This window comes from Hippocampus zosterae, chromosome 2, assembly GCF_025434085.1.
Source record: "Hippocampus zosterae strain Florida chromosome 2, ASM2543408v3, whole genome shotgun sequence".
In the NCBI taxonomy this organism is placed as follows: domain Eukaryota; kingdom Metazoa; phylum Chordata; class Actinopteri; order Syngnathiformes; family Syngnathidae; genus Hippocampus; species Hippocampus zosterae.
The window spans coordinates 7,590,521-7,616,446 of NC_067452.1; the positions used below are offsets into that span (position 1 = coordinate 7,590,521).

The following is a 25,926-nucleotide window of genomic DNA, read 5'->3' on the forward strand; positions in this document are numbered from 1 at the left end:
ATATTTTGAAAGTGTTTCATTTTGTCGTTGTTTTGCGATGTAACAAAAACATGTCATTTGAAAAGGGGTGAGTAGACTTTATATTCACGCTAAGTATTCCATTTGATTCCTGTCAAATTCATGGTATTGTCATTCCTCAATGATTTTCATCGGTTCTTGTTCGTGTCCAAGACTCTGTAAAGTCCAAGAATTTTATAACCGTGGTATTGAGCAAGTTTTACCTCAGGACACAGGATATGGGGTTTTTTGCGTGCGAAAACAAATGTGGACAAATGGCTGCAACTGGTGGATAGTATGTTGTTCTGGCCCACTCGTTTTTAATGTATTGGAAAATGGATCTTGTTGTAAGTTAGCTCCAGTCCTGCCCCCAACATAAATTTTGTGTGTGTAATTTACTGGTATGTTGAGTGAATAGAAGAATTACTGTGCATGCCACGTTGCCTGTATCAGTGCTGGGTTTCCAGAATTCAGCCCCAATGAACTGCCATTTTTCATCCGTGCTCTGGATATCTTCAATAACATTTTCTATCACATCATCTCCTCTGTGTAGGGACCACCAAATTAACCACGATGTCACTTTTGATCATTTACCAAAAAAGAGCACATCAGGTTTTCATAATAATGATGATATGAACAATATAAAATCAAATATAGTTCAAATGTGTAGTAATAATTATGAAATAAGGGTTAGGTTCAGCAATGGTAGGATATATATGTATTTTTTTCTGAAACGCCACATCTATGAAATACAACGTGTTGGCATAATCTTGTGCATGATTGGTTACAGTGTAGGTCAAACGTAAAAACAGAAAAATGAAAATATCTCAAACATGATGTGCTAGAAAAAAAAAAGTTGTTCTTTTTAAAACCAGGGTTAAAAAATACTCTCAGGCTATTTTAAAGCCATTTCTGATGAAAACAAATGCTGTTTTCCCAGTGCTATCAGCAGAAGATAAACAGCTTATTGAGAGTACTGCATATCCTAGTAAAAATGTAAAATGGACAAAGCCATTTTCTCAACCTTTGCATCAAGTTTTATTAGTAACACTAAATTTGAGTCTCCCTCTGGCGAATGACTTTTGCAGCATGATCGACAGCGCCCTAAAATTATACCGGTGCTTCAGATTGGACCGATACCTCCAACTTCTCCCTCATAAATCCTTCCAAATCCATGCGTTGAGTGTCATGCACACAAGTCCATCAACAAACATCAGTCCGCAGCGGTGTTTGTCTGCTGTTGCAGCGTACGTATGTGTTTTCATGTCCCCTGCTGTGAGGTAGTGTGTGCTGCTCTCCCAAAGAGCTTTTGCAGCATCAATTGTTGCAGAAAATGTGTTGGCTCGCGACAACCCCCCACAGCCATTGTTGTGTGATTAAGGACTAGATTTGAGCCATTGCGCAGAAAGCAGGGCTACAACAGCAGGGACATAACCACATTATTGTTTGCACCAGTATGAGCTCGGATTGTAGGAAGCTCACTGGAGGGGAGGTGGGAGGGCGATCAGGAAAGCAAAGACCGAGATGTCCATTCCAATGCTTCAACTCGCATTAAAACATCCATATTTATGTTGTATTCTTTATTTTCTCTGTTCATTAGTTACAACATCATTTTTAATGGTCTGTACAGCACTGAAGGCACACAAAACCAAAATATAAAATGTGACATGACTATTCACAAGATGTACAGAATAAATAATTAAATCAAGTTAGGTTGGGGGAAAAAAACAGCAACAGCGTATGTGCTTACATGGAATCCTGAATAATGTCCAGGTTTACAAAATAAGTTGCAGACAGTCTTGCTGAGCGTCACGGAGGAGAGTTACAAAATGGAAATGCATTATTTTGCAATCTCTCAAACCAGTCCAGTTTGCAACATATGTTCAGATCAGCCAAATTGGGGCTGATTGTATACATGTAGTATTTGACGCAGGAAGAAAAACAATTCAGCAGGACTCGGTTGATTGTCATGCACTTTCTTGTGGCATCTGATTTGTGCAATGCATTTTGCAAGACAGTGGCACTGTATAACGGACTCTACTTCTAAGCACTCTACGTATAGTTCATTTAGACAAAGAAAGCCTCGTCTATGTGACCTATCGCACATCTGTATAAAAATAATTAATTATTCCGTGATACGTGGTCAGTGTATAGGACAGGAGAGGTGACAAGAAAAAACAAAACCCAAGACCCAGGTTTCAGTGTTTCGGATGTACAGTTAGTTCTATTGCCGACCCGAAAACCCCTCCACCCAACATACACCCCCCACCTCCCCCCAGCTCGCAGCACAATGAGCATTCCGGTTCAAGCAATCCAGCTGGCTTATGTTGACAGAGGGTGGAATCAGGTCAGACCCGGAGTGAGGACAGACTGATTAAACAGCAATTCTAGGTCAAGTGGTGATTCAAATTCAATGTTTTCTAACATCTGCTTTATCCTGACTGAATGTGTGTGTGTGGGGGGGAGGTGCTGGGGGGTTGAGGGCAGAGTCCTTTCCGATCAATTCATTTGGAAGTTGGATGGGTCAAAAAACGAGCGCCCGTTTATGTTACATTTGGCGAGAGAAAAAAAAAGTCCACCTTCCGCTGGCTGGCTACATGACATGGCTGTCAATCGATAAAATATCTGCACAGTTACATTCTGTGCTACAGTTTGACATAAAGTGACGTGCCCGTTACAGATATTTCACACTGTGGTAAATGGAGGAGGGCAAAGAGGGAAAGGCACTTGCTTCAAAACGTCACACTGGGTTTGAATTTGTGACGGAGCTCAGTTATATGCCGGTTGATGCTCGACGATCTCCAAGTAGTCTGGCTCTGTATGTAAATTGGCCTTGAGTTCAAAGTACTCGTTCTTGGTTTGCTCGAGCATGACCTGGCGCGGCCGGGAGTACATAATTGTCTCCATTAACTTCAACTCCTCCTGGTGCCCTGGGCCCTGCCTCTCTACAGCAGGCTGAAGATGAGCCATGTTTTTTCGAAGGTATTCCGTTATTCCAAGCTGCTGCAACTCTTTCTCCCGCTCCAGGATATTCCTATACAAGGAATTGGGGTCTCCGAGCGAAACAAACTCAGCCGGGCATTCCCCTGCCTTTGGCTTGAAATTGGGGCTCGGGTTTCCTGTAAGTGGGGAGGTGTTCTCTTTCTCCATGATACTCCGACAGGCGTGATTCTTGGAGCTGGATTGGTCGAGGCCATAATCTAGATCGGTATCGTGATCTTTGTGCTGAGAGCAGTATGTGGGATTGCGACATATCTGCACAATGGGACTGTGCGACCTCTCCTCGTACAGTGTTGAAGACCCGGGTCTTTGTGTCAGTGTGTGGTGTGTTGTTTTCTGTCCATACATGCTATAATGTAAGTGAATAGGGCTGCTGCTGCTGTTGTCTCTTGGGTGATCTCCCGCTGCTTTTCTTTTCGCTCTGCGGCGCCGCCGGTGCACCACAAACACAACCAGCCCGGCCGAGCAGAATATAATCATGAGGACTAAAACAAGAAGGCTAAGAATGAGCACGGAGAGTGGGACGGTGTCTGTGAGGGAGTTGAACAAGCCTCTGCCGGTGCCATCGGGGCCCAGCGTGGCGGTCATGCTTTCCTCGCCATCTGGAACCAAAGAATGGGTGCCCAAACCAGTGCACAGCACTTCGTGGCGGAGGCTTCTAAGATCGGCCTGCATCACTTTCTTTGGGGTGTGGCACAAAATGGAGCCCACTACTGTGTCCTTTCTCAGTTTTTCTACCCACTGTTTCAGGCCAAACAAGTCACAGCTGCAGTCCCAAGGGTTGTCCTCTAAATAAATTTGCTCTAATGAGTCGAGTTGATCAAGTACGTTGCTCACTGGCAGGTGCATGAACAGATTTTTCCTCAGATTCAATTTTGCGAGAGGTGCATTGCGAAATATCTGTGCGGGAAGAGAGCTGAGCAGGTTGTTGTTTAATGACAACAGATTAAGGTTTGGCAGGGGATTAAAGGTGCCTGGAGCAATGTCCTTGATGAGGTTATATTCCAGGTACAAGTATTCGAGGTTGTGGAGACCCACAAACATGGTGGAGTGCAGTTTTTCTATCCGGTTGCCATTCAGATGCAGTTTCTTCAAACTGCTTAAGCTAAGGAAAGTCTCATTGTCAATATAATCAATTCTATTGTTTGCCAAATTGAGCAATTCCAGGCCATCATGTGTAACAAAATCATACCTGTAGAGTTTCTGAATCATATTTCCTGTCATGACCAATTTAGTTGGGCTTTGAGGAGGTACTCCGATATCGGACACCTTTTGAATTCCTCTGTCTTGACAGTGCATCAAAAACCCTGCCACCGGATAACTGTGACACGAACAATGCTCTACGCAAGGACTACTCGGAATGTGAGATGGCGTTGGTTGCTTGGCGTCGTCTTTGGCATCACTCATTTTGGGAATCTGCGCCCCTTTGGATGATGGCGTCACAACCATGTCCAGTGACTTGGAGGGCTCTTCTAAATTGATATCTGCGTGGGACGGACAGAGAATTTCTCGCTTGACTTTAGCCAAGATGGTCCCCTTGAAGTTGCGCGGCGCACTGCAAACCACCTCCCCGATGGCTGACTGGCCCCTCATATTCTCCATCCAGATTTTTAAATGCAAAATGTCACAGTCACACACCCAGTCATTGTCCTCCAAGAGTAGTTCCATAATCCGGCCGATGTGTTCTAAAAAGCCAACGTAGGGCAGCGTGTGCAGTTTATTGCCTCGCAGGTCCAGGTGGGTGAGAGGCACGAAACGAAAAATGTTGTTTGGTAAAAACTCGATGGAATTGTCATTGAGGATGAGGACCTTGAGGCGAATCAGTTTATTGAAAGCCCCCGGTTCGATGACCCGAATGAAATTGGTGTCCGCTTGAAGAAACTCCAAATTCACTAGGCCTTGAAAAGTGTCCTCCTTGAGTGTGACGAGGAAATTCCTGTTGATGTGGAGTTTTTTCAGCGAACCAAGGGCACTAAAGACTCCTGGCTCCAACTCTTGGATGCTATTACCGCCGACGTGTAGAGAGAGGGCATTCTTGAGCACTTCCATTTCTTCCGCATGGAGCTCAACCAAGTCGTTTTTGTAAAGGTTCAGATGGAAGGGCACGTTGGACAGTACTTTTATTTGGGAGATTGTACTGATGTTTCTCTGCTCGCAGTTAATATAGAAGATACCATCCTTTGCCTCGCAAGAGCACAAGGAGTCACAGGACTCGCTAATGAAGGTTGACGGCTTTAAGAGATGGGAATCTTGAGAGTGGGCCGCCCATAAAAACAAGCTGATGAAAATGACGCAGGGCAACATGATCAAGTCTGTGACACCTGTAAAAACAAAAGAGTGGATGGGGAGCAGAGAGGGGAAAACAACATTAAATTCACATAGATTCACATTTGAAGGTCAAAAAAAGCAATCAGTTGCAAATTTTCATGATACCGTATTTTGTGAGGCATCGCCAAATGCCTACAAAAGTGTACTGCAAGAACATTTAGCAACAAAAGGGAACCCATATAATAGACTTCAACAATAATTTAGAGATAATACATATTTTCTAGTTCTAGGCTGAGAGGCAACCCAAAGACATCTTTTTCTTGTGACTCACAGTGGGATAATGGTGCGTTTGAAAACATGTCTCTCCTTTGACTCACTTATCTGGCCCAGCCTATGCCATGCATCTATATGACTCACATAGAGCGAGTCGGTTCAAATGTCAACTCATGTCTAGCTCAAACGCACGTTTATAAGAACTTCCGAACTAGTTATCTCTCAGCTGGACTGAATGAATACCAACGCAGGGGATGCTAAGAGCATTGCAACTTCAACAAAATGTATCCATTAATCTGATTCAAGTGACAACAGATCAAAGGCTGAATCCTTCTCATGAACTGTCTGAGTGGTATCTCGAATCAGAAATACGGTACATAAAGTCACAAGAAGAATGCATTCTTTTATAAACTCAGCATCAGGAATGCTTCACGGCACGAGACCATGCAAGTTGTATCCTTTGGAGATCAAAAGCTACCACTCCATTCATGCGTACAGTCTTGTTCGTCGCTACTTCCTTATTCTCTGAAATTACTCAAACATGCAAGACTGAGATTATGTGTGTGTGTGTGTGTGTGTGTGTGTGCCAGAAATTTTCAAGCAAGACACCTTATTTTGTTCAAAGTCCTAAGACGTAAGCCATAAAATTTAGCTGAGACACAACATATATTTAAGTAATTAAAAAAAAAATCACTGCTCATAACACAAAAAAGTAAAATTGTGTCTGTAAAAAATTAATGAACCCAAAAAACTAAGCCATGCATTTATTTGCATGCTATTTTTTAATAACCTTTGCATGAGTGTTTAACACCTAATAATGTGTAAAACATTGCTGGGAAGATAAATATGAACACACCGCTCTGGCTCAATTGTCCATGTGGTTTGAAAAAGAAAATGCAAATTGAGATGTTCATATACTGTATATTCCAATATATATTCATATATTCCATTCATATATTCCAATTCTAAACTAAATTCATTCTTGGGGCAGTAACAGCCATTTTAATATTGCTAGGTTGAAATCACTAGTTTTGAGAAAAGAGAAAAACAACATATTTGCCCACAAAAAAAAAAAAAAAAAAAGAAAAAACACCTTTGAAGATCACATTCAGCATACAATTCATCTCCTGATTCATCATCAGAAAAAATTGTAGCTCAGAAGTGGGCGTCAGCAGTCCGTCAGTGGACTGCTGACAGTATTTCAGGCCGACCCACGTGGCCCAAGTCTGTCCCTCATCGGCGACAGCCAGTCGGCGTCGAGAAAGTGATTTTCATGTCACACGTAGACGCCGTGCAAATGGACAGTCAGCCAAATAATAAAAAAAACAACAACAGCAACAACACCAAAAACAAAAAAAACTAAAACAGACACACGCAAGCAGACACTTGGCTGAATTAAATAAATTGAAAACAGACACGCACAGTGTGATGAGTGGTGAGTTAAATACAATACGTGACAAAATCATTGTGGTCTGTAGGACCGAAAGGTATACTGCACTGTTTTATTTTTGCTGTGATAGTGATGACGTATGCAGACGGTTCATGATTGTGGCACGTGCCAGTGACGTGGTATGTCATCTGTCGTATATGTTGCATGAAACAATGAAATTGAGGAGTGGTCAAAGAATTGAACAGGCATCTTAAAACATTTCTACTTCATCCAGATTCGCAACTACTGTCAATTACCGCTGGTGGGAGGTAATAACATACAAAAAGAGGAGTGTCCAATGACCGTGGACCTACGAGTGCAACTCAAAAAAGTAGATGAGTCTAGTGTCAAAACCTAAGTATGAGCCTTTAAATTATTTTGGTTTTGCATTCCAAAATCAACACAGACTACAACAGTGTGTTCCACTGTGCACACTGACACTGACATTCAACTCTTTAAATTTAACAAAAACTAAGTTACCGTATTTTCACGACTATAAGGCGCCATTAAAAGTCTTACATTTTCTCCAAAATGGACAGGACGCCTTATGGTGCGGAGCGTCCTTTATATGCGCTGAGTTCCAAAATCTGACTGACAGCCGACACGCTGTTTATATAGAGAAAAGGCGGAAGTGACTGTGGCCAGGCATGCGGGAAAGTCGGCCAATCAGGGAAGGGTGGGCGTGTATATATACACATATGGAGAGGGAGAGAGAGGGAGAGAGAGGACAGGCAAGCTAGTCCGCCAATGGTGAAGGGTGGGCGTGTAAGTGGACGCCTCAAGCCAGTACCAACACTTGTATAGAGTGTGGCAATGTGCATTGTTGCAAAACAACTCCGGTTTTGGTTTCTAAGAACCCCTGAAAATAAATTCGACAAAAAGACACGCCTACGAAGCTCAGTTCAAACTTAAAGCCACCGGTTATGCTTTTGGCATGCGTGCCCATCTCACAGCAGCGGTGAAAAAAAACAAGTCAAGCAAATGAACTCTGAGCTTGCCGTTATTCCCGGAGGCTTGACTAAAGAACTCCAACCGCTGGACATTGGCATCAACCGGGCGTTCAAAGTAAAGTTGCGAACGGCATGGGAACAATGGATGATCGGTGGCAAACACAACTTTACAAAGAGTGAGAGGCAGCGCTTGGCGAGTTACACAACAACGAGAGGGAACGCGGCGTTTTTGATGGATTACGGTACTTGCACAATTGTTCAATTCTTTCTACACACACACGCGCTGCCACCATGTTTCGCTCTGTTCTTTACTTTCAAATGTGGGAAAGCTTCACACGAGAGAAATGTTGACTTTGCTGTTGCTACTCCTTCTTTCCGCTCGGCAATGCGTAGCAACTCACACTAGCATGTGATGCATTCAATGACAACTGAGATGTGCAGTCCTCTGCTTCTGATACAGAGGATGAGGACTTTGATGGATTTCTGGCTGATGATTGATCGAAAAACGTGAGAACATTGTACGATGGCTAAATAAAATACACCCGAACTCAGTTCTGCTTTCGTTGCCTTTTTAAAAATGTGTTTTTATCTTATCTGTATGTCTTGGTATGCTACCGTATGCTTCAAGCTAACGTGTTAGAGTGCGCGCATGCATGCCGTATGTTTAAGCTGGCGTATGTTTTACCACTGTAAAACTGCGGCCATTAGTACGATGCGTCCTGTGTATGTGTAAAATACAGAAATGTCACCCATTAATGAGACTGCGGCCATTAGTACGATGCGTCAAATAGTCGTGAAAATACGGTACTTGTTTTTGGCATGAGACCAATAAAAGACCAAGTTAAAATAAAGAAAAATTTAATTGAAATAGAAGGAGTTTATGAAAATAAGTTTCTTGGACTAGTAATATATACTAAACTATCCTGGAAGCCACACATAGATAACGTTAAAAGAAAAATATCCAAAACTATCGGGATACTCCACAAAATTAAAGATGTGTTGAATAAGAGTTCCTTGTACACATTAAATTACTCATAATTACTCCCATATATGACCTACTGTGCGGAAATATGGGGGAGAGCCTGTAAAACAAACACAATCCCTTTTTTAAAACTACAAAAAAAAGCAATCAGAATAATCAATAGGTCTAAATATATAGAACCCACAAATCCAATATTCATCAAATTAAACACAATGAAATTCTATGGCCTGGTTGACTTCAAAATCACCCAATTAATGTATAAAGCACATCTCCTTTGCCAAAATATCCAGAAGCTTTTTGAAGTTAGAGAGAGCTTTTATAATTGAAGGGGTACTAATCAATACAAAAAATCCCGAACAAGAACAAACATCCAGCAAAGGTGTGTATCGGTAATAGGTGTCAATCTGTGGAATAAGCTTGAAACGGACCTGAAAATAAATCGTTGGAGGAGTTTAAAAACAAATTCAAAAGATTAGTACAAAAAAACCGACATGAATCAGAAATAAGAAGATACATTTGATATACTAATAAAATATAGTATTACAACTTTTTGTTCTTGTTTTGGATTTTGATCAACTTATCAATTATATTGAAGAAATGCTAATTATAATGAATATGAGAAAATAATATAATAATAAAATATAAAATAAAAGTAAAATAATAAAAAAGGAGAAAGAATAATTATATACACAGACTGAAAGGTGTATAAATAGAAAAGTATAGTATACATAAGGGTAAAAGTATTTGATGATATGTAGATTTTTCTTTGTTTTGAAAAATGATCAATACAAATTGCTACATAATAAGGGGTAGGACTAGATAAGTTATTTACTTCTTCCTACTCCTTTGAGCATACAACTGTGATGATGTGTTTTTTTTCCTTTTACTTACTTTTAATTTCCCTTCGTAATTTTTGTTTGCCTTTTGTCAATCTGTTATTGTGTGTACTATATATGCTCATTAAACAAACAAACAAACAAACAAACAAACAAACAAACGAACGGTGTGGCACGGATTACCCAGGCAGTCACGTTTAACTGTCTAGTGCAGGGGTGCCCATTAGGTAGATCCTGATCTACCGGTAGATCTAAGACAGGTCCCAAGTAGATCCAAGGAGTGTCGAGGAGAAAAAAAAATAAAACAAAACAAAACAACCATTTGTGTCTCTTTGTACATGATAGTAATATATATTTTTTTGTGTTAATGTACTTTGCACCCTAATCATCCTATCAGTCTCATTTTCACCAAAAAATAAAAATAAAAGATAAAATAAAGCAGGTCAATCTTGAATTTACGGTGGCGTGTGATTACGTCACCGGAAGTTGTTTGCGCTCAACAGTCTGCAATTGCAGCTTGTAAACAGAGCTGTTGCGCTCTATCTTTTATCGTCATTCAGAGTTTGCTTTGTGTACAATTCACCGAGGGCATGGGCAAAGAATAGGAATCTTGGAGGGCACAGGGAAGCACTTTAAAACAGTACGTGTGAGCTACGATAGTTAACGATAGTTGCAAAAGTGCATCGCATGCCTCAGTTTCAGGCTGTTTATCATCATGGCGTGCATGTGTGCGTGTGTGTGCGTGCCGGTAAGGGTAGATCTCAGGAGGTTAGTTGATCGAAAAGTAGATCTTCGGTCCAAAAAGTTTGGGCACCCCTGCTCTAGTGATTGTAGGGTGACATGCTTTGGTGCATGAATACTGTATTTTCCATACTATAAGGCACACCCAAAAACCGACACTGAGCCTTATCATCCAATGCGTCGTATATATGGATCAATATTCTGATTTAAGATATCCTTTATTTGTCCCGCAATGGGGAAATTACAATCAGAATTCAGAAAGGAAAACGCTGGGTAGGGAGAGGGAAAAAAAAAACACGCTCGAACTATCCTCTTCGGAGGATAATTTGAGTCCAGGATAAAAACAAGACCCGAGCACATAATAAGCATATGACAGTTACAACAAGTCACAAAAAATAACATGTAATAAGGGGGAGGATGAATGGGAAGTGGGGATGGGGGAGGAGAGGGGGGGTAACCGCGACGCGGCCGATAATGACCAGCTGCACGGTCCCTGTTGCGCTCTGCATATAGGACCACGTCACGGGGGAAAAAGAATCGGAGCGATGAAGACGGTGATAACAAGGATGTGTATGCGTGTGTGGTTGTCCAGTTGTGAATGTGTATGCGTGTACAGGTCATAGCTGCTTCGTCGAGGTCTGCTCATCATGAAGACAGTCCCGGCTTATCTGTCCATGGTCGAGAAGGAGGGGGGTGATGATGGGGGCCCTAGATTCCACGCGTACTTCCATCCAGGGGAAAGGCCAGATAGCGTTGTTTGTTTTGGACGGAGGGATTTCTTGGATGTAGTATTTTAAATGCCGTAAAGTGCTTTGTTACAGCTGCAGTCATTGTGAAAGCTTTATATAAATAAAGCTGTATTGTATTAAATTGTCTTTCCATAAGCATAGCTCCATCGAGTGCATGCATAGCGCAACTGCAGCCACTATCAGCTTCTATTCTTTGCGCTTTATAATGCGGTGTGCCCTATATATGAAAACAGTTGAAAAATAGAAGGTGCACTTTGTACTCCAAAGCACCTTATAGTGCGGAAAATACCCTAAATTCAAAGGAGAAATGGATTAATGAAAGAAAGAGATGTTGGAAGTGGAGATTAACTCTATATGGATTTCAAACATTTGCCAGTATCCGGATTCCATGACGTTATGTCAGTTCTGTTACACTTTCTGCTTGATTTCGTGCTGTTGGGTCCCATTGTGGTGTGTTTTGAACTTTTTTCGGCTGCTATGTACAATTATGGATATAATTTGTGAAATGACAAATGCGAGGAATTCCAGTTTATTTTGAGACCAAGTCTGCATGTTTTTTTGGCAAAAAACACATTGGTTAATGATGCATATTCTCGACTAATCATTTCTTTTTGTATACTTTGACCACAATTCAAACTTTTGGGTTCAAACTGAGACCTTAAGAAGAGAGGTTTTGGAGAAAGCTGAAAGTAAAAATGTTATGATTTATTTTTGTACTGGAAAGAAACCTTTGGGACATGCGTAGCCTTTACCATACTGTATGCTGAATGTTGGTGTAGGCGTGTACACATCAGATTTACAATCTACATCAATTGTTTTTGGTGCCAGTCTGTGTCCCGAATTTTGAGTGTATGTCAATAGGGGAATCGGAGGAATTACCTTTGTGGATGGTTGCTTTATGAAGTTCCGTCAAGTGGATGTGCACTACAGTGGTACCTCTACTTACAAAAATCTCTTCACACGAAATTTTCAAGTTACGAAAACATCTCACCAGGAAAATATTGCCTCTTGTTACGGACAAATTTTCAAAATACAAAAGGTAAATATACATTATGGCTTGATACTCGCAGCTCCGAGTTTCCCGAAAGCAACATACTTATAGCTGCTCTGCCATTGGCTATTTTCCCAGTATCATCCTGGCATCCCATTGGCTAAGAGGGACTTTTACCGTATGTGTCTGTGTGTGAAGATAGATTGATTGATGGATAGGTGTCAATGCAGTGTCCTCCACATTCACCCAGGAGGTGTTCCGATAGTTTTACCCAAATGTGAATCACCCAGAAAAAGTGTTCATCAGTCGCGCGATCGCTCACTATGCTGGTGTTTGCCTTGGACATTTTTGAAGGGTTGTTAAAAGCGGACAACTGCAAACGTCCTTGGACCAGTTCTTTACAAAACGCCAGGCAAAAACTACTGCTGAGAAAGAACATGGACTAAAGAGGGCAAACAACGATGAAGACGCAGTTAAAAGTTAAATGACCATCATTTTTATTCTTGATTCTATTCTTTGTTTTTTTACATTATGCACAACTCTCATTTGTTCTGCAATTTTTTAATTGTAACATGCATTTATACATTTTGATGCATTTTGATGCTTGAGGAAACATTTTGTCTGAATTTTGGGGGAGCTTGGAACAAATTAGGGCATTGACATGGAAAACGTGTCTCTACTTACAAAACTTTCAAGTTGAGAAATTTCTTCCAGATCCAATTAATTTTGTAAGTAGTCATATTTTCAAGGGGATCAACCACAACATGTTTTTGACAAATAAGTTGTGTGCGCCCACATACATAATTGACATGAAGTTTCGTGAATATTTGATCACCTAGTGTTGAGCTAAACTGTCAAGCTAACCTACAGGGCATGTGCGGGTATTCACTATAACGACAGTACACTACCCTGAGAGTGGGTGTGTTCGGAGAGTACGCTCGCCGCTCCCATTAATTTTCGAATGCAACCATCATTGGTGCACCGTGTCCTCAGTCAGAGCGCTTATTTCTTAAAACAGCACCTCTTTTAGATGAAGATAAACATTGTCCATGTGTCGCTTACCTGAAGGCTGCATGTTACCAACCTTGCAGGTGACTATTATCTTTTTCCCCATTTTATCAAAAAGATAATTCTTGTATCCAAATGCATTCACCTTCGGACCCTCCTCTGTTTCAATTGCTCATCAAAGAAGCCTCACCGCTCCTCACAAAGTGTGGGCCACTGGAGGGTGGGGTTACCAGCTGTTGGGCGCGATTACAGTATATGAAAACATGAGTTTTCAAATAGACATACAGGTACATGACATACAATCACCTAAAACTCCACAATAGAGTGGGGGCATTAAGTATGAATCGCTATACAGTATAGCAGTACACTGTTCTTCAATCATTCATTTTTCAGCACTGTTCTGTGTCTCACATCCTTGCTACAATATATGTTAGGCCAAGGTCACTTTCCAGACACAACACAGACACTGAAGCTCTGCAAAAAGTCTGAAGCACTGTTATCACAGAGGATATTTTCAGATAAACATGAGTGAAACACCAAGGACGGAAACCAAACATGACTTCTCTTAACAAAAGCAGACAACTGAATAAATAATCTTGTCGGGTGCAGTTTATCTAGAAGGATGGAAACGTGTACATGATATTTCACTACAGGGGCGTGCAAAATGTGTGCGTGTGTGTGTGTGTGTGAGCGTGTGTGTGTGTGTGTGTGTGTGTGTGTGTGTGTGCGTGTGTGTTGGGGGACACCGGGACATTGCGGCAAATCTCAACATCCACATTAAGGTGGGCATCCACAGCATGATTCACCTAACCCTGACCCGGTATAGACTTTCAATGGTCAGCACCAAACGTGTGTCAAATCTTGCACCCCCCCCCCCCAAAAAAAAGCAGCATGCATATTAAATCCAGCCTAACAGAGAGCAAACCTGCCAATATCTCCAGACTCCCACATATTTTAAGCACCCTAAAAAATCCCTTTAAAGCACATTTGTCTTTATCGTCATGCATACTACAGCGACTAATTATCATGATTATTATTATTATGATGATAATTATTATTCCTCTTATATGAAGAAGAACATAACTAAATAATAAATAATACTGCAACTGACACTCCCCTAATTTGCAGACTGTTACCTATTTTGTAGGGCGGGGGAAAGAATAATAACTTCAAACAGTCATCTACAAAAACAGGTCTACACAGAATATTTGCCTTGAGGATAATCAGGTGGCACAATCTTGGCCATATTCCACAGTCATTTACGGTCTACATCCAACTGTGAAATGTATTCAAACAGTCTACTTGCACCTTCGGCGACACGGTGGGCAACTGGTTAGCACATCTTCCTCACAGTGCAGTGGTGCAGGGTTCGATTCCAGCTCCAGCCTTCCTGTGTGGAGTTTGGATGTTCTCCCCGTGCCTGTGTGAGATTTCTCCGGGTACTCCGGTTTCCTCCCACATTCCAAAACCATGCGTGGCAGGCTGATTGAACACTCTAAATTGTCCCTTAGGTGTGATTATAAGCATGAATGGTAGTTGGTCTATGAGTGCCCTGCCATTGGCTGGCGACCAGTTCAGGGTGCACCCCGCCTAACTGCCCAAAGCCAGCTGGAAATAGGCTTCTGCACTCCCGCAATTCTCGTGAGGATAAGCGGATTTGAAAATAGATGGATGGATACTAGCCCCTTCTAATGGTGGAAAGTTGATACTGCAGTCAAGCAATGAGCCACCTGACCAGCGACCCACTCTCGTGAGCCAGTGCTCACGGTTAATTGAACCTCCATCATCACATCATGCAACAATTTTTGGTTTGTACTGCACAAAGTTACTTTGTGACAGCCAAATTGAAAGTAATGAATGACAGAATAGCTGTGGAAAGACTCACGGAGCAGAACTAATGTAACCCATCTGTGACATGTTGTGAAGTTAACACACTATCAAACATTTTTTAACTGTTTTTTTCCCACTGTTTTTGACCCATTTGTTTACGCTTGCAGCGGTATCACATGCTGATGGCACAAACGGACATTGTACAAATTTTCCATTTCCCTTCTGATATTTATTTGCAAAACTTTTGAAGCACCCCTCTATTGTGTTGTTCCATTAGTGTCAAGTGTTGACACTGAGAAATCTACCTTTTATCCCAAAACCGACATGAAGTGTAGTTAAATCGGCAGGGTATGTCAAAGACATGTTCATGTGTGACCGAAGAGGACAAGCAGTTAGTAGGCATGCACACATGAACACAACAGCCTGATGTGGAAGCTTTACAGCAATTTCCTTTTAATACTTTATCAGCAATAATAATAATACTGCTCACCCAAGCACGAAATAAAATCCAGACTATGAGCCAAGGTTATCAATCGCTGAATAATATCACAGCAGAAGCCCTATATCAGGGGTGTCGAAATCATTTTTGTCACGGGCCAATTTGAAGTTACGTCTTCCCTTGGAGGGCCGTTATGACAGTGAAACCACAAAATTCTTACTTGTACACAACAAATTAATAGATTATTAGTTTTGAAATCAGTCAAGTCAATTATATTATTTGTTCAATTATTGTTCAAGTGAGTGTAAATTAGGTCGCAAAATTATGACAAAATCTCAACGTTATTTTTTACATATAACAATTTGACATTTCATTAGAGATTTTAGCAAGCTGACACACATGATTTGCTTTTGCGGCCCACATTAAATGACCTGGCGGGCCTGATCTGGCCGCCAGGTCTTGAGTTTGACACGTGCCCTACATAGAAGGACATTAGCCTCACGCGTCTTCTGTCTGTCAACAGACTTTGTCTATATTCTTGGCATTCCTAAGAGATCAAAGTTGCATGGAACACCATGTCAGAGGAGCGTGAGAGAAAATGTCTTTCAGCACTTCCTGCTTGACATTCACCATTCAAATATGCATCACTTTGCTGTTCAGACGATTCAATTTGCAGCTCCGCCGAAGCCCAGTGAGAGCTCGTCTTGCAAGCAAACAGTCTATTGTTCAATCTTGTCTGAAGACCACAGCAAAATACCAATGTTAGTGCAAGTCTGACACAGCATGTGACACAGCATGTGTCAGACTTGGTAAAATCATGTGATCAGCATGTGATCTTTACTGACGGTACAACACCCTTGCTTTCGGTTTATTCTGTACGCCTCGCACACAAAATGCTCCACGTGTTGCAGTGTTGTTTTTATCCTCGGTGTCAGTCTTTGCAAAGAATTAACTCAAGATAGCAATCTGAATTCAGACTTAAGAGGTTATCATTAGTCAGGACTATAAATGTGCGAAAAATGCATTGATTCTGCTTTTTTTTGCCACATGAATAAAAAAAATCTTTCATTAGTGAATAAAAATAAAGAATACATTTCTTGAGCTACAGATTAAATATTGCAATATCGATATCGCAATATTCAACACAGATCACGTTATTCCATAATTGCACATCCCTATGAAGCCCAATTTTCCTCTTCTCAACTTTTAAAAGGTCTGTGCGCCATATCAACTTTGGATTCCAAATTAAAAAAAAAAAGAATAATAAATTGTGTGAATACATTTGGTGAACAAAGTGTGGTCACAATTCTGAGATTTGCTTGGTTTCTGGTTGACCTGCAAAATCATTTCTTCACATTTTATTCATGAGCTTCACCCTCATTAACACGCCGCTATACCTGCATCCATGGTGATTTATCGAGCTTGACAGAGGCAATGATGAGGAAGTACACTTTATTTGCTAAACTTCCCAAATTGAATGGACCTTGGAAGCAGGATCAAATGTGTGTTGGAAAGCGATGCAGAATTTTTAACACTTCAATGTGGGAATGATGTCATCGTGCGAAATGTTCTTACTCCCTTCCTGTGTGCATTTACAATTGCCTAGACTTTAGTTTCGAAGTGAAAACAATCATGAATAGCATCATGGCGCGAAGAAGGAAAAGGCGCGAAGTTCCACCTCCAGGTGCAATATTTTGCATGACGGACCGGTCCTCGAATGCCTTCAGGCTTGAGCTGTTCTTCACCACTTGAATTACTCGATTCAACACTGCAACCACAATCAGCGCGAAAGGCCACAGGGTACTGGCAATGATCGTCATATGATTCCCTCCGCAAATAGGTGTTGCTGCTGTCTCATACACAACCCTTGTCTCAAACGAAGCAACACTTTAACACAGCACTACCGATTATAAATTATATTACTGACACAAGTATTGAAGCACGGGAAATGGGTTTGGCAAAGAAAAGATGTTAATTGCATCTTCCGCTCCTTTATTTATTTATTTATGTATTTATTTATTTATTTATTTATTTATTTAGGTTGAAGCTTCTTCTGAAGTTCTTTCACAGCAAATGACATGCTCTGATCACAAGGTCGCAGAAATGATGAAACAGAAGATAGTTTCCAGAAAGAAAATGGAGTGGCAGGAGGAATAATTAGGATGTTCATCATTAGCAATTGATTGCTGCATGGAAACACTTGTCTATATTTGTTGGTGTCCAGTGACAAGCATGTGTATCAGATGTTTTGGTTTTTTTTTTCCAGGAGGAAAAAAAAACAGTTTTTCCAGCAGAATATGTCAACAAAACACCAGGACAAGGACCTGGGCTCTGGTTCTGCCAGGACATTTGGGCACAGTGAAAAAAAAGTCATTTAAGGGCCCTCCATGTCAATACTGCATCATGAAAATACAATTTTCTTGCGCGAATGTAGTCGGGTCCTGACAATCTACAGCCCCACGCCCACCAATGTCCCAGTTGCCTTTTGTGACGAGCCTTCTGTATTACTTGGCTCAGGTAGATTAATTATTTCCTACTGACGAAACATTTCCATGATCTGTGCATGGTTAATGACATTAAGTCAGGAGTTTGGCAACACACAAAGTAAAACAAATGTTGCAGGTTTATTAGAAAACACACAATTGGTGCGTGAATCTAATCACATACAGTACAAGGATGCGGTAAGTCATATAGTAATTGTGCCCAAAAGTGCAGACATTCCGTGGCGATAGTGGAATCGGTCTGAGTCATTGTGGTGAATAAAGCAGCAGCAGCAGCAGCAGCAGTCTTGATGGAGGTTAGGGGGAGGGCCGTTTACAGCCTGTTTAGCCCCTCCAAGCATCGCAGGAATTAACAAAATGTCGAGACTCAGCTGTCCTGCACTGTCTCCCTAAAGGAGTGCGTTCTATAACAATTCTGGAAGAATGCAAGTGAAAAGGATCGTCAGCCCATGTTAGGGCATGTCAAAAGTATAAAGCCAAGTCAACGAATCAAAACACAACTCTCTCTGCTTTCCCGACCTGTTTTTGGGACGGCCTTGCAATGTTGAAAAGCTGAATAAAAATGCAAGGCTGCGAACATTCGCAGTCAAGAGCACTTTTCAAATGTGTGAACATAGCCACACAGGATGCAGTGTCAACAACAGTAATCTTGCTTGAATAATGTTTAATTGGCTACAGAAAGCCCATCAATGCCCTGCATGCACTTTTCAAGACTGCGTTTTTATATTTATAGCGTGCGGCAAGAGGCACATCGACCTCACTACACACCACAAATAGAGTTGCTTGGAACAAACCTGTTTCTTCAACTGCCGGAGAAAAAAAAAAAACATTGAATATTAATGAGATTGTGGGTCATGAATGCAGCCGTCCATTTTGGTGCCCAAAGCCCTGAATCCTCTCCAAGCAGCTTCTCGATTTGTCTCCCCCCACCCCCTATCTGTGCCATTTATCTCTGTACACAATGTCTGCATGTATCACTGCAAAACATGAACTGCCTTAAGAGCAGCCATCCTTCGACCGAGTCCCTTGGAGGTCAAACACCAACGGTCGCGTGTGGTCACTATTACATAAAGTCCAACTGCTTTTGCTCGCAGGCACAAACGAGAAGGGAGTCAAAGACAGTGTTACTTGTTGCATGCAGCCAGCCGCGGTTTCATTTCAAGTCACACACACACACACAACCTCCTCCACGGCTCTGTTGCTTGACTGTGCAGAAATGTGAGTGCATTTTTGTGCCTTTTTTATGCACTCGTGCGCACTCTCGTCGTTGCATGCAGTAGCGCCATGCAGTGATCCCGGGGGGCCAATTACTGAAGGAGTAAGGGTCTCTCTTCCAGCCGAAGTAATGGGAGTGATGGCTCACCCTACAGGGTTCAACACCGCTACTACGCCCTCGAACGTGCAAGAGCAAGAGCGATTCACTTCAACGCAAGCCTGATTTCATCACACTTCCAACAACCAAGGAATATTTTTTCCTTTTGCGACGCAGCACATTTCACCAAGCACATGAGTCTCTCTTTTCCCAACCCCTCTTGATGCCATTCGATGACCCAATGTAAACTTCAGGGGATGTCTGCCTTCTGTGATTGGTTAATTGTTCGTGGCATTTGCACAATGAAAGCTTCAAAGCTAAATTAACAGCACGGTGGAGTGTTCTCCCCATGCTCGGAGACTCTGGCCTCCTCCCACTTCACATGAACATAAGCTCCATCTCACCGCAACCCTAAAAAGCACTATGGAAAATGTATGCATAATGAGCGTTGCAGAACCACCAAGTTTTAGATTTACAGATGCCTGGATTTTATTTCAATCAATTCATGAAGAAGTGCGTTTTTAATTGCTCATCTTTCTGGTTGGCTCCCGACGAAGGCGGACACTTTTTGCACAGCTCCCCTGCCCTCCCACCGTTTTCCCTGCTCGCCACTTAGTCTTTTGTGCTGTCTTTGTCTAACTTTTTCCCTAGCCTCCTGCCGTGTTTTCATCCGAAGAACTAACCATGGAATTAGTTGGCTGGTCTCTCGATGTAATCGACAAAATTTTTTCGACGAAAAAAGCAGGCAGTGGGGAGCCTGCTTGCCCTCCGGGAACATTTGCTGCCGGATACGCCCTGGATCCATGGAGAAAGTGGATATGATGTGACATGCTACGTGTTCATATGGTGGGGTTAAATTTTACAACATTGTGATAATTTACTCCTATTGGCGGGTGGTCCGGTGGTCCACTTGCTCGCATGTCTCCCTCACAGTATAGAGGCGCAGGGTTCGATTCCGGGCCCGGCCTTCCTGTGTGGAGTTTGCGTGTTTTCCCCGTGCCTGCGTGGGTTTCCTCCGGGTACTCCGGTTTCCTCCCACATTCCAAAAACATGCATGGCAGGCTGAATCAACACGCTAAATCAGGGGTCCCCAACCGCCGGTCCGCAGGGCATTTGGTTCCAGGCCACACAGAAAGAACTTGGTTGAAAGAAATTCCGTTTTATTTATTTCGGAATACGAAAGATGTTTTATTTTGAAAAAATACCGGATTCTCCGTTAAATCCGTCTCTGACACGCTTGACACGCGTCAAACCACACTTCTGCGTCACGTGACCGATTACGCTCCAAAAAAACCGACTTTAAAAAATGAGTTTAAAAAAAACTGCTTGAAATCGCAAATGACGGCGGCCTTAAAAGGACGTTCGAGACAACTCGATTAAAGTCTGAATATTCTGAGATCGCCACAATAGCACTGTTGCTATTTCCAACATGCTACCTGTGTGAGGCGGGGGTTTTCTGCAGCAACGGCGACTAAAACAAAATTACAAAGTAGACTGGACATAAAACACACACTTGAGGTGTCATTGTCTCCTATTACCACGAGATGGGACCGTCTGGTTGCAGAATATCAAGCTTGGGGCTCTCGTAAGTCATCATTTTCAGCACTTTAAATTTGCATTGTATCGTATTTTGAATGCATTAAACATTACCATCGCAATCAGAGTGTTACGGCCAGATTAGACGCTCCTTGTGTTTATTATTATATTTCGAAAACAGCACAGTTTTGATGCAGCTCATATTATTTTGTTGTATTATTTCTGCCACACCTTAAATGCCGGTCCCTGAAAATATTGTCTTGGGGCAAAAAAGGTTGGGGACCCCTGCTCTAAATTGTCCCTAGGTGTGAGTGTGAGTTCAGGGTGTCCCCTGCCTACTGCCCAAAGACAGCTGGGAGAGGTTCAAGCTGACCGATCTAAAGTGTAGAAAATGGCTCTTTCAATGTGTGCGATACTGGCAATACGGTAACAATGGCTTTTCTGTCAATAGACCAATACTAATTGAAGGTAAATAAACACAAATGAATGCTGTTTGATTGGATTTCATTTTGAAATCAACTCTGCAAACACTTTTACCAAAGGCTTGCATATTCTTTTTCAAAAATGGTCTACTTGGTCTGGCAGCAAGACACCTATCTGCGTGCTCCTCAATAAGAAGTGATTCTTTGGGCACATGGAGATGTATAATCCAGTTTTTGAATAAATAAAACAGTAACACCTTTTCGCTCCGTGCCTACCTTGCACAGCTGCTGCCGCTGTTTATTCAGGACAAGCTGGTTGCCTTTTTTTATTGCATGAGCCTGGTCGAGATGCATTGACAAATTGTTGTGTTCCCGATCACTTTCTCTGGTCATTTACAACGCTGCCCATCTTCAAAACTCACTTGTATTCTTTGGCATTCGACTCAGCATGACTTTATTGTGCATGTTAAATTGCTCCATGTACAGCACTTTGTATGCAGCGATGGCTGTTTGAAAGTGCTCTATAAATACTGTTGACTTGACTTGACTCTGTCGCGTGACCCTTGTGAGAACAAAGTGGATCGGAAAATGGATGGATGGCTGGAAGGACACTCCTATTGGTGTATTAATTTATTGTTACTGAATTGATACTGACTATAATCACAACCTGAAGAATGGAAATACACTGAATCACAACCTGATGAATTGAAATAGAACTGTAGCGTGAGCTTCGGGTGTGTACCGAGCACCAGTACTCACTTTTAAAAAGTGGAGCATCCTTGACAATTCTGTTCTTGATCTTGGAGAAATTACTCCAATTATTTTCAATGTATTTAGATTATGTGAACGTTATTTTGCCCCTTCTGCCTCTAAGCTATTTTTTCTAACTCGCAATAAAAGTCATGAAATATATTTGTCTAAAAATCATGATGTCACAATCGGTGGCAAGCTAGCTCATTCCACTCCAGCATGGTTCTTCTTGCGCCAGTGAAATGCTGTGCGAACATATTACGATATGATTTGTAGTGTTATATCAAAAATCAAAACATCCATGGTGGCGTGCAACCTTACAATTTTTATAATGTTATTTGGATGCGTGGTTTTGGTTTTAGCATCACGAGGGCTACTCTAAGCCCCACCAACTCGGGCTTCGAAGCGGTGCCGCCGGCATGAAGCCCGTATCCCACTGAGCAGCGAGTGTTTGGGAACCCTAGTGAATGTTGATTTTTCGTTAGGGCTCGTTCAAGGTTGCAAACGGTTGCCAAGACAGCCAGTTTTAATGTGTGCAATCAGTTTTTCTTGTCACCAAGACTTACAAGCTCTGTGAGATCTCGCACATGACGATTAAAAAACAAAAATACTAATAATAATATTTTTTAAAATCACAGGTATAACAGTTTTGGATGTTCTGTGTGCAGCCACATGGTGAAATCAGCCAATTACACATTAAACAATTTCAATGACAAAGAGGAGGCAGTGCTGACAGTTTGTGGTTTGTTTTTAGCAGAAAAAAAAACAACAGAAAAGCAAATGTCACTGGCTGGTCAAAGGAATGATGGTAACGAGCGAGCAGAGACTTTCTGTTGCGCCATGATTGTTTTGATATTGGATTCCCTGTCGAGCTTACTCGCTGTCTTGTCATCTCGCTTTCTGATTGGCTCCATGTCACTGTCAAGCAGCTGCATGGACGTTTGTCTTTGGGGCGCACCACACACAAGGATAAATCAGGCCAAAATAATCATGTTAATCATTCAATATTCAATCATGTTGAATATTCACCGTTTGAAATCGGAGCGGCCCAAACAATCTTCTGAGCAATCTAGAGCAATATGAAAGCACACCACATTGCAGGGACATTTTGCGTGATTACAGTAATCCTTACAATTGTTGAGAGAGGAGATTCGGGACTCAAATCGATCTAATTATCCTGCCATGTATACCAGGCTTTCGCAGCACAGAGGGGTCAACTTCGCGGCTTTGAAATGAAAGGAGATTTGACTAACGTGCACTCATGCAGTGCAAACTAATGTCCTTTACATTGGGTTAGCTCAGTTGCTACAAACGTAGCATCTGAACGTCTTAGTCTCTTGGCATGATTAATCAATTTACACTCATTGCATTCATTACACTAATGTGAAAATTTGGTTATTTTTGGTTTGAGTGATCTTGCCGGAAGAGGGATGGAAAGATGACATAATCTTTTCTCTTGCCAAATCCTTTACTCTTCGCCTATCAGGCGACAGCAAGAGTTTGCGATGGATGACTGAAATAAGTAGTTCACGCATGAATGAGCACATCACAGCTGACTGCAAGGTCAGTGTTCCTTGTTTTGGATGGAAATGGTCAAAAATGTGGTTACAGTTCTCTCAAAGGTTGATGGTGACAATGCGAGTAATCACTAAAAAGTCAAGGGGAAACACAAGCAACCTTAACAAACATACAGAGAATGTGAACCTCGCCTCACAGGAGTGTTTTTAGCAGTCCAACTGCATATACCCCGTTGCACTGCAGCAGTTTTCTTGAACACTAAATAATGGTTAATATAATGTCTAACCTTCCGGTGGTGATTTATTTGTTGTTATTTCTTTTTCTGTAAATTATAGTTTTTTCTGTATTCATTTCACATTAATGTTGTATTTGCAAGACAAGTTTTTTTTATGTTGTGTTAATAATTTGTTTTAATGTTTTTGGGGGAAAAAAAAACCATGAAGACCGCTAAAGTACCGGATTGATAAGCAGTGTCATGAAGTGAACGGTATCATTGAAATTTTAACCATATCATTCCTAATCATGAGATACTTTACAATGCCCAGACATACAATGCATGCATCGAGATTCATGTGCATTCATCCATCCATTCATTTTCTAATCAGCTTTATCCTCATGATACTGTAATTGCTGGCGTGCTAGAGCCTATGCCAGCTGTCTTCGAGCTGTAGGCGGGGTACACCCTGAAATGGCTGCCAGTCAATCGCAGGGCATCATGCGAATTCAGAATTTATACAACTACTTATTTGGATATGGGGTGCAAGTGTTCGAGCCAATTCCAGCTGACTGGTGAGAAAATGCATATGGGACTGCCAGATTTGTGATTCAAATACTGGAAATCTATTCACTGCCACACCAGCTAACCATTGAGCCACTAATTGTCAATACTGCTTACCCATGAGTTTCAGGGGTCAGAGGTCACGAACCAGTCGCAACCCACATATAGACAAACACCCATTTACACACCTGACAATTTAGGGTGTCGAGTGAAACGGTCAGGCATCCTCTTTGGTTAAGCAATGAAAAACCACTCGAGCACAGGGAGAACAAACAAAGTCCACACATAAGGATGGGAGCTGAAATTCAAACCCCGAACTTCACAAGTTTGAGGCTAACCAGTAACCATGATGTGGCAATTAACCGATGCTGAAATAAAATCAGAGGGAATGGCATTATTAATGCTCTGCATAATAAAGTAACGCAACAAACCATAGCGATGTTCAAAAAGGTGTTGCATCTAAAAAAAAGAGAGTGTTTGGGAGAGAGAGAGAGATGAAATGGAGTGATAACGGATAGACTTGGTTACTTTAGAGGTGCAGAACCGTTTAAAAATATTACGGTGTTGAAACAACGTCGCTGCTTTCGGATATGTCATCATATGTAGTAGAGTGTACCTGAAGCCTCGGGTTAACGCAAATAGCCTTCTGTACACCTAACACACCTACTATAATTACACAGTGACCTGTGAAAAGCGAGAAATTAATTTCGGTAGTGTTGGACTCAAGGCAGTGAAAGGGCACAGCATGAGGTTGCGTTGTGCCGTCGATTGTGTCAAAGGGGTGTCCTCAGGGTTAGATGCCAAGTTCAAGCTTTTGTCCCCCCCCCCCCCCCCCCCAAAATTTAGATGGAAATTGGGAATACGTCGTGTCCCTTCTTGATCTAAAATGCTCCACATTGGAGGCTATGGCAGTTTGAAATGATAATTGATGATTGATCGGATGCAGTGCATACAGTATGTGCATCACAAAACAGTAGCTTCTATGGCAAATTAGCTTTCCGAAAGTTCATATAACTCACAACTACATTTGTAATGAAATTGAATATACAGTGGAGATCAAATTCAATGGCACTGAGTTCTTACCAACAAAAAGTGATGGGGAAGAAGCTATTCCAAACGACAGCGCGCAGTGTCCATGAGTGCGCGCAAGCGAGTCTCTCCGGGGTGAGGGTGAACTTTTTCCTTGAGTCAGGTCTCCACTTGCCCCGGTCACTGACGCGCTGTCACATGCGTGGAAAAAAAAAAAGAAAAATGCGCCTTCTCCTCTGATGCCGGGACGATGGGCGACACTAGTCCTTCACCACCATCTCCAGAGTGAATTGGTTTAAATTCACAGTCTAAAGGAATTAAAAAACAACAACATTAAAAAGTGTGGTGTCGTGGAATAAAACGGCTGCTTTGTTTATTTTTTCTACATAGGCGCACACCATTTTAACCAAAGGTGTGTTCCGCAACGTCCCGTTCTCACAGCGCCGAGCGATGTAAAGCGTGAACAACTCTGCGACGCCTTTGCTCTGCTTCCTAATTTGCATGCCGTGGAGGTGCAGTGAAAGGGGAGTTAGATCAAGCTTTAGAGCAAAAGGCAACTAAACATCCGGTACGGCTTGGCAAAATAA

At 41.8% G+C, this 25,926-nt stretch overlaps 1 protein-coding gene across 1 annotated transcript; it reads right to left on the reverse strand.

Annotated features, from left to right (window-relative positions):
* Positions 1-1,562: 1,562 nt before the first annotated feature.
* On the reverse strand, positions 1,563-25,845 carry slitrk6 (SLIT and NTRK-like family, member 6). Its single transcript, XM_052052565.1, has 2 exons — positions 25,394-25,845; positions 1,563-5,318 (listed from the first exon to the last, which is right to left on the reverse strand). The coding sequence occupies exon 2, from the start codon at positions 5,299-5,301 to the stop codon at positions 2,767-2,769; it is 2,535 nt and encodes an 844-aa protein (XP_051908525.1). The 5' UTR covers positions 5,302-5,318; positions 25,394-25,845; the 3' UTR covers positions 1,563-2,766.
* Positions 25,846-25,926: the final 81 nt, after the last annotated feature.